Below are 9,724 nucleotides of genomic sequence, written 5' to 3'. Positions count from 1 at the left end.
TGGCAAGTCTGTCCGTTCCCTTGGCTGCCTAGGAAAAATGGGGCGGGGGTAGGGGGACTCTGTCCAAGCCTCCCATGTCTAGTATTCATTCTTTTCGGCGTCTTCGTTATGCCTGCTTGTACCTCTGGAGGAGGCACCCCAGACAGCAGCGCAACTCATTTAAGGCCCAGAGCTGGAGTCGGATTGCTCTTCGATTCAGGAAGTGGCTCTCTCTCTGCCAGCACTATACGCACGCAACGGTTTTTAGGTGCTTCAGCCTCACGAGAGAACCACTGCCCACAGCGACAAACAGCATTAGGCGAGCACAAGACCTGCCCGACCTCGGCTTCACCACCTGCCCTTGGCGAAAGGAGAAGGGGCGGGATATCCTCCCGGTCGGAGACACTTCCGGAAGTGACGTAGGAGTGTCAACATGCAAGATGGCGGCCCATCACCGGCAGAACACGGCAGGGCGGAGGAAAGTGCAGGTATGGGAGTCCCGCTCCTCGACCTCCTGGACGTGGCCTGCGGCCCCAGGCCCACCTGCAGCAAGCAGAAGCCTCGGGCCGCGGTCGTCCAGGGTAGCGGCTTGGGGCGAGTGGGACAGGGCGCGGCCCGCGGCGAGGGGTGGGGCCGCGGCGCTAACGGCTTGAGATAGGGGCGGGGGGGGGGGGGGCCCAGTCCCGGGACCCTAGGGTTCGCTGTTTGGAGCTCGGGCTTGCCAGACTCCAGCTCTCTCATAGGCTTGGGCTTGCGGGATCTGGATGGGCTCGTTTCCTGCCCACCTGCCTCCCCCTTCCCTTGCTTTTCACTATAACGCTCTGCCCTATCCGCGTCTGAGCCGAGGCCTGCGTCCACTTCTCCCGCGAGCGGCGGCGGAATGGGCCTGTGCGGGGGCGTGGCGGGGCAGCGGGGCGCAGATGGCCCTGCGGGGTTTCTGCGGAAGATTCTGCACAGGGGAGCCCTCTGCCTTTTTTTTTTNCCCTCTTTTTTTTTTTTTTTTTTTTTTTTTTTACTTTTTGCGGAAGCTTTGTCCCTTGTAAGGTGGAAACGACGTGGGAGTGTGCTGGTGTTAATGGGGAAATTATCATTTTTATTAATTTTTTTCATCTTCATTGTGCATTCTCGAATCTTTCTTTCCTGTTCCTGATGATTTATTATCCAAGGGTAAAGAGTTATCTGATCGTTTCGTGTGTTCTTTATGCCTTCGTGAATCCACATTTATTTTGGGCAAGATTAAGAGTTGTCGCTACCTATTATTTTCAGCGGTGCAAGGAGTAAAACCCTATTACAAGTGTTTGCCTGCAGTTATATTAGGATGTATCTAGATATAGGAGTGACGGTTTATGCGCTTATTCATTAAACGTTTACTGAGCTCTTTAGTCCCAAAGATGTGCAAAGAATTGAGACAGTATGGGAATAAGTAATACCCAGGATCTCTTTATGAACCACAGCATTATATGTAGTTCTGCAGATTGAAATCGATTGTTTAATAGGTAAACAGGACAAAGTGATCCTTCAGTAAGGTAACCCCAACAGTGGCTGTATGCCATTGTCTTCTGGGCAGTTTACTTACTTGTTTTATTGATCTCATTGATCACTACAATGTCCTGAGCATTCACTAGATGTCTCTGAGTTGAGTGAGATTAATAAGAACCTAAAATAGCTTACCCTGTTAGATGATTTTTAAGTGCATCAGTAACAGGATTTAAGTAACCCCAGCATCTAAGCCAGGTGGGTGGGAATGTGTGCTGCAGACTAAAATGTAACTCAAAACTCAAAATGTAACTCAAAAATGTCTTAATTGTATTCTAGACACTAGAGTGGTACACTTCTTAGGGTAGTAAGGAGAGTTAGGCATCTCAGTTTCTTGCATTTAAATTTAAAAAGCCATTTAAAAGTACGGGATGAGGAAATGTAAATTTACCACAGTGTGTATGGAAAAATTGAGTGTTTTAATAAGCTGAATGTGAGCCATCACATGTTGAATGAGGGAGATAATTCCATTCTTTGCTGGTCATAGTACAAAACTGCAGGTTGGGATTCAGCACTTACTGCCTTGTTCTTGATGGGTCTAAGCAATCAGACTGGTGAAGTAACCTGAAACTATTTCCTGTGAAGAGCGTCAAAAGAACGAAGATTAGCCTGCTAAAAAGAAGATTCAGTGAATTGTTCGCTGCTCTCAGAATTTGTCCCATAGGTATAGAACCAATGTGAGAAGCTACAGAGATTGATTGTGTCTCAGTGTGAAGGAGAACTTCTGTTGATGGAAGTGTTTTTCAAACTAGTGCATGTCCGTTGTGAAAAAAAACCCACAAACAATAGAAAGGTATAAATGATAATTGTCCTCTACTCTTCCAAGAATGCTACTGTGGACAGTATGATATGTAATCCTAGGCCAGTTTTTTGTTTTGTTTTGTTTTGTTTTACTCGGAGCACTGTTGGCATGTTGGGCTGCATGGTTCTTTATTCTTTATTGGGCAGGGAGGGGGTCCTGTGCATTATAAGTTGTTTTGTGTCATCCTGGCTTCTGTCTACTAGATGTTAGCATCTCTCCAGTGGCTGACAACCAAAAATAACTAGATACTTTCAGATGTTCACTGGAGAGTATAATTGCCCCTGGTTGAAAACCAATGTTCTATACCTCTTTGTGTATGTGTACCTAACTTACGTGATTTTTTTAACTCTAAACAAAGTCATAGTTTTTATTCACTGTCTTGCTGTTTGTCAAAATTTTAAATACACATTCCCATTGACCCAGCAATTCCTCGTCTAAAAAATTGTTTTACAAAAGTGCAGATGAAGGGTGCCTGGGTGGCTCAGTCGGTTAAGCGTCTGCCTTAGGCTCAGGTCATGATCCCAGGATCCTGGGATCGAGCCCCCCCCCTTGCTGCTCAGTGGGGAGTCCGATTCTTTCTCTCCCTCTGCCCCTCCCCCAGCTCATGTCTCTCTCGCTCTCTCTCTTAAATAAATTAATTAAATTAATTTTTAAAAAAATTTAAAAAGTGCATATGCGTATAGCATTCTCTAGTTGTGCAAGAGTGTTTATTTTAGGAATGCTGTCATTGTGAAAAAAAATCTCAATGTCCATCAGTAGTCACTTAGCAGATGAGTATACCTACATAGTGGATTAATTTGCAGTTGTTAAAAAAATAAGCTTGATCTGTATTATTAAAAAAGGAATGGTGTCCAGAAGTCAAAAAACAAGTCAACATAGCATAGTCCCATTTCCAGAAAGGAAATAATGTGTCTTAAACATCTGGAAGGCTATTAACAGTGATTATCTCTGTGTATTAGATTATGTGATTATGGGTAAGGCAGGAAATGAGATATCTTTTATTTTAAAATATATATTAACTTTTATATTTTTGAGCTTTTTCCATTCTTTGTTTTTATAAATAAAATCTTTCCATTTTGGAAAAAGTGTATATGGCTACCTAAATATATTTTGCCTCTTGGCTGTCTTGTACCAAGAGGCAGTAGCCCTGAGCTTCATTATTAAATTGTAGGCCAAAAAGAATCCTTGAGACTTATAATATTGATAAATAACCTGTGGAGAGGGGTCCAAACATAGTCCTTATTAGTTATAGACATAATGAAGAATGAGCACATGTCCTACCATCTTCAACTTCTTGAGCAGCCTGGAGGTGAGTATGAGGGGGAGGGGTGGATTTGTGATTGGCAGAAACATGATCAGACAATCAAATGTATGAATTCAGATATATGATACAGATTTTTTCCTGGTAATCAAGTTTCAAAGTAAGTCTTCACTCCCTGTTGGTCCCTTGTTGTTATTATTTTCCAACAACCAGAATCTGATGGTTGACTCAGTCTCTTTCTCTCTCTCCCTCTCCCCCCCATTCCTCCCTCTCTCTCTCCTCCCCATTCCTCCTTTCCCTCCCTCTCCCTGCCCCTCTCCATCTTTCCTTCAACAATGGCATCTTCTCTCACTTGCTTCAGAATTCTTGGAATGAGCTTGTCACTGCTATTCCTGGTTTAGGAGCAACAACCATGTCCTAGTACCCAGGGATGTTTCAAGTATATACTTGGCTTTCCATAACAGGATTCTTCTCCTTGGAAATAACCCCAAATCCAACTTAACCAGGCTTCCATAATAAAACACATGTATTGGCTTAGGTAAATGAAAAGTCAAGAGGTAGTGCTGGTTTCATGCAAATCTTGAACCAGCAGGCTCACTGTAACTCTCTAACCTAAGAAGTGCTATAAAGTCAGCTTTACCATTGGGCTGCTAATGTGTTCTCTTCTATTCCCAAACTCCCAGCTCTAGGCCTTCCCTCTTGGGGGCTGTCCCATCCCAGTCCTCATGTCCCTTCATACAGTATTCAAGGCAACACTTATGTGGCTCCTGTACATTTTCTTCTAGGATTTGCTTGCCTTGAGGAGAAGAAATGGGGAATGGAGAGGCAACCCACAGAGGTCTCTTCTATCAGTACTTACCTCTTTTCTCTGCCAAATATTTAGTTATTCCAGACCTATTCAGAACTCAGTATGGGTCCTTATTTCTGATTCTGAGTTCCAGTTCTGGGTTGGTTGTTTAATCTTTGAGACTTTTTTTTTAAAGGAAGTAGAATGATGCCAAATAAGCTTTAAAGGTTAAAAAATGGTTAGTGATAAGCAGCAGAAGGAGGGGGAAGTGAAATTTTAGTTCTGGTGGCCAGAGTAGGCCTTGCTGAGAAGCTGACTTTTGAGTAAGGATCTGAAGGAAATATGAGATGCAAAAGTCCTCATTGGGAATGTACCTGGCTTATTTGTGGAACGCTAATGATGCCTTTTTGGCTGGTGTGGAGTGAGTGAGGGAAGAGGAGTAGGAGATGAAATCAGAGAGGTAACTGCAGGCCAGATCTTTTAGAGCACTTCAGGTCATGGGAAGGGCTTTGGCTTTTGCTCTTGAGTGAGATAGAAAACAGTCAGTGAATTTGGAGCCGAGGAATATACGCAATAAATATGTGTTTTAACAGGACCAGCCTGGCTGCTGTATTTAGAACAAACTGAAGGTGAGCAAGGGCAGAGCAGGGGGACCAGTAGCTATTTAAGAAATCCAGATGCTATGGGATAGTGCTCCACACAGGGTGGTGAGAAGTAGTTACATTTTGGAAGACTAGACTTACTGACAGGATGTGAGATGAGACAAATTGAAGTAATGATGGCACTGAGGTTTTTGGCCTGAGTGACTGAAAGAATGAAGTTGCCATTAACGCACATCAGTGAGGGAGAATACAGGAAAAGCTAGTTTGGAGAGGACTATTGGGAGCTTGGTTTGGGAAATGCCACAATTAAGATGCCTGTTAGACATCCAAGTGGAGGTGAGTCAGTGCACACTGGGGGGTGGCGGTGGGGAGCTGGGGAAATAGCCCAGAGTGCCTCCTTTGTGAGCCTGAAATGCTCTATTTTTTTTTAAAGATTTTATTTATTTGACGGAAAGAGAGAAAGCACAAGCAGGGGGAGGGGCAGGGAGAGGGAGAAGCAGGCTCCCCGCTGAGCAGGGAGCCTGAAGCGGGGCTTGATCCCAAGCTCAGTCCCAGGATTCTGGGATCATGACCTGAGACAAAGGCAGCTGCTTAACCGACTGAGCCATCCAGGAGCCCCAAGCCTGAAATGCTTTGAAATATCCCTTCTTTTCTTAAAAAGATTGTGAATTTTTTACTTATTCCATGATATATCCATATTTGTTTTCATATAAAAAATTGTTACTGTGATAGGCAGAATTCCTCCCCCGCCCCCCAGCAAATGCCCATGCCCTAATCCCTGGAATTTGTGAATATGTTATATTGCATGATAAAAAGGACTTTGCAGATGTAATTAAGGTTACAGACCTTAAAGGGGGATTATCCTGGATTATCCCAGTAGGCCCAATTTAATCATGTGAGCCCTTAAAAGCAGAGAATGTTCTCCCAGTGAACACAGAAGTCAGAGATTTGAGGCACTAGAGGGACCCTCTTTTATAGGAGAGGGGAAGAAATAGAAAGTATGAGAAAGACTGCAGGCCTGTAGGATCCGTTTTTTAAGGAAATTAAGGTGGTCACATATGAGCCTTCATCTTCTCTGCCTTTGCCTGTTCTCTTGACTGTCTAAATGAGGTTTTTCCAGGACTTTGCTCACTCATTCATTATCGCTATCTCCAGCACCTTCTGCTTTTTTTTTTTTTTTACACTTCCATCTCTTCTGCCTATAAAGCTTACCTATATCATGGGGCGATGGCAGGGGGCGGGGTGGCAGCAAACTTCGCTTAACTTGCTGTGACTTCTCTTAATATTCTTTCTCCACTAGAATGAAAGGTCCAGGGTCACCTGGGTGGCTCAGTCAGTTAAGGGTCTTCCTTCAGCTGAGGTCATGATCTCAGGGTCTTGAGCCAGCCATGTGTCAGGCTCCCTGCTCAGTCGGGAGTCTGCTTCTCCCTCTCCCTCTGATCCCCCCCGCCGCCGCCGTTCATGAGCGTGTGCTATCTCTCTCTAATATAAATGAATGAATGAATAAATAAATAAATAAATAAAATATCTAAAAATAAATAAATAAAAGAATGAAAGCTCCAGGAGGACTTTTGTGCTCACGCACAAAATCTTCAGTGTTAAGAATTGAGCCTGGCCACTGGTGGATGCCTCATCAATATTTGTTGAAAGAATTGCATCTTGTTTTTCTTTTATCTACAGCCATTTTTTTTTTTTTAGATTTTATTTATTTGGGAGAGAGAGAGAAGCAGAGAGAATGAGAGAGAGAAGAGGGCACATGAGCAGGGGCAGAGGGAGAGGGAGAAGCAGACTCCCCTGCCAAGCAGGGAGCCCAATGCAGGGTTCGATCCCAAGACCCTGGGATTATGACCTGAGCCGAAGGCAGATGCTTAACCAACTGAGCCACCCGGGTGCCCCACTTTTTTTCTTTAACAGTAGGTTTTTAGGGGTGCCTGGGTGGCTCAGTCGGTTAAGCATCCGACTCTTCATTTCAGCTCCAGTCATAATCTCAGGGTTGTGAGATAAAGCCCCTCACTGGGCTCTGTGTTGAGCATGGAGCCTGGTTGGGATTCTCTCTCTCTCTTCCTTTCCCTCTGCTCCTCCCCCTGCCCTTGTGCTCTCTCTCTCAGACAGAAGTTCTTAATGTGATATGTCTTGGAATATATCAGTGTATACGGTTCATTTTTTTTAAGGATTTTATTTATTTATTTGAAAGAGTGCGTGCATGAGAGAGCACAAGCAGGGGGTGCAGCAGAGGGAGAAGGAGAAGTAGAGGGAGAGGGAGAAGCAGGCCCCTGGGCAAGCAGGGAGCCCGACATGGTGGCCGATCCCAGCACCCTCGGATCATGACCCAAGCCAAAGGCAGACGCCCAGCCAACTGAGCCAGTCAGGTGCCCCCATCTTCATCCTTTCATGACCACTTAGAATGGATAATTTATCTAGTCATTTCCTTTTTGAAGATACCATTGCTATTTTGTCCATCATACTAACATTTACTAAAAAAGATTAGTAGCAGTTAAAAAATAGTAAAGGAGGTCTTACAAAAGTAAACAAAAGGACAAAGATCCATAATATAGAATGCATAAATGAGGGATCAGTTTGAAAGTTCCAACATCTTACTGATGGGGGTTTAAGAAGGAGCAGAGAAAACAGAGATCATTATTAATGACTTGATACAAGAAAGTTTTCCAGGGGCGCCTGGGTGGCACAGCGGTTGGGCGTCTGCCTTCGGCTCAGGGCGTGATCCCAGCGTTACGGGATCGAGTCCCACATCAGGCTCCTCTGCTATGAGCCTGCTTCTTCCTCTCCCGCTCCCCCTGCTTGTGTTCCCTCTCTCGCTGGCTGTCTCTATCTCTGTCAAATAAATAAATAAAATCTTNCTTTAAAAAAAAAAAAAAAAAAAAAAAGAAAGTTTTCCAGAGCTGAAGTGCCACAAGCTTCTAGATTGAAAGGGCTTTCTCAATGCATCGCAAAATTATTGATAAAAGGACCAAAAAATAAATAAGTAAATAAAGCAGCAAGAAAATAGATCCTAAACACTTGGGAGTGAGACGGGTGGGCAGGTGGCAGTACAGGAAAGAACGAAAATGAGATCACTTTAGAATGGAATGAAACAGAATGGCATTGAATTCAGTGGCAACACTGGGTGCTGGATTGGAAGTTGGAGCAGTGCCTTCAGAAGTGGAGTGGTTTTTCTACATGGACTTCTTTACCCAGCCAAATCAAGTGTAGAGGTAAAGACCTTTTTAGGCTTGCGAGGGCTAAATCACCTCAGGGACCTTTTCCTGTGTTAGTTTCTTAAGGTCCTGGGAATGTGTTTCAGCAAATCTGGGGAGTGAACCCAGAAGGAAGGAGACATTGGAATTCAGGAAACAGTGACCCTAACCCAGCCCAGAAGAGAAGTAAAGGGAAGCATCAGAGGTGACAGCTGTGCCAGCAGACAGGGCAGGTAGCCTGGTCTACAGTGAGAAGATGTGTGTTTCTGAGAGAAGGCTTCTGGGCAAAGTGGGGTGGTCTGGGCTCTTGCTAAATTATCTCATGTGATGCTGCAATGAAGGGGGGTGAAGTTAAAGTAGAGGAAAGCATAGAAGTAAAGAAAGGGAGAATGCAGGGAAAACAAAAAGCCTCTAAGAAAAGAAATATATTCATACTATAGTTCTTGGCTAGTCAGCAGACAGCAGTTTATTCACCCGAAAATAGTGGTACTTGTATATTGGAAGAGTAGAGGGAGGAGTTACTAAGGGGAGTCCGAAGCTAGATCCCAGTCTACCATAGCCTGAGTAAATAGACAGTGTCTAAAATGGATAAGCCAGAAGATTGTAGGATAAGCACAATATTTTGAGAAATGCAGTAATTCTTCAAAACAATGAAGAATTGAAATTAGTTACCCCTAGGAATTAAGACCGGATATGGGGAGTCTTAACCAGACAACAGGGAGATGGTATTTCATTAGCGTCTTTCAGTACTATGGCATTTGATCTGAATACAGGGAAGAATTACTTGGACAGAAATTAAATTATAAGTTCAAAAAACTAATATGTTTCTATTGTAAAACATTCGTACCATATAAAAAACGCATGAGTAACAGTCACCATAATTCCATTACTCAGGAATAACTACTGATAATTTTATGTATGTATATCCTTCCAAATTTATGTATTTGTTTTAAAATACACGTTTAAAAAGGGGATCCCTCTTACACCGTTGGTGGGAATGCAAGTTGGTACAGCCACTTTGGAAAACAGTGTGGAGGTCCCTTAAAAAGTTAAAAACGGAGCTACCCAATGATCCAGCAATTGCACTACTGGGTATTTACCCCAAAGAAACAGACATAGTGAAGAGAAGGGCCATATGCACCCCAACGTTCATAGCAGCATTGTCCACAGTAGCCAAATTGTGGAAGAAGCCGAGATGCCCTTCAACAGACGAATGGATTAAAAAGATGTGGTCCATATATACAAGGGAATATTACTCAGCCATGAGAAAGAACGATTACCCAACATTTGCAGCAACATGGACGGGACTGGAGGAGATTATGTAAGTGAAACAAGGCAAGCAGAGAAAGATAATTATCATATGGTTTCACTCATTTATGGAACATAAGAAATAGCAGGGAGATCGGTAGGAGAAAGAAGGGAAGAATGAAGGGGTGGTAAACAGAAGGGGAAAGGAACCATGAGACTATGGACTCTGGGAAACAAACTGAGGGCTTCAGAGGGGAGGGGGTGGGGGATTGGGATAGACTGGTGATGGGTAGTAAGGAGGGCACGTATTGCATG

The 9,724-nt window shown here is 43.8% G+C and overlaps 1 protein-coding gene across 2 annotated transcripts in view; it reads left to right on the top strand.

Annotated features, from left to right (window-relative positions):
* Window positions 1–399: 399 nt before the first annotated feature.
* WDR48 (WD repeat domain 48) overlaps window positions 400–9,724 on the top strand; it is a 44,822-nt gene continuing 35,497 nt past the window's right edge. For both annotated transcript variants that reach the window (XM_002930123.4, XM_034662213.1), the window contains exon 1: window positions 400–467. In XM_002930123.4, the coding sequence (XP_002930169.1) occupies window positions 420–467 (48 nt within the window). In that variant the 5' untranslated portion in view covers window positions 400–419. The remainder of the gene's footprint in view (window positions 468–9,724) is intronic.

The sequence above is a fragment of the Ailuropoda melanoleuca genome, chromosome 6 (assembly GCF_002007445.2).
Source record: "Ailuropoda melanoleuca isolate Jingjing chromosome 6, ASM200744v2, whole genome shotgun sequence".
Taxonomy (NCBI): Eukaryota; Metazoa; Chordata; class Mammalia; order Carnivora; family Ursidae; genus Ailuropoda; species Ailuropoda melanoleuca.
The sequence above is the reverse complement of the archived record's forward strand: the minus strand, read 5'-3'. Positions and strand labels throughout refer to the sequence as shown.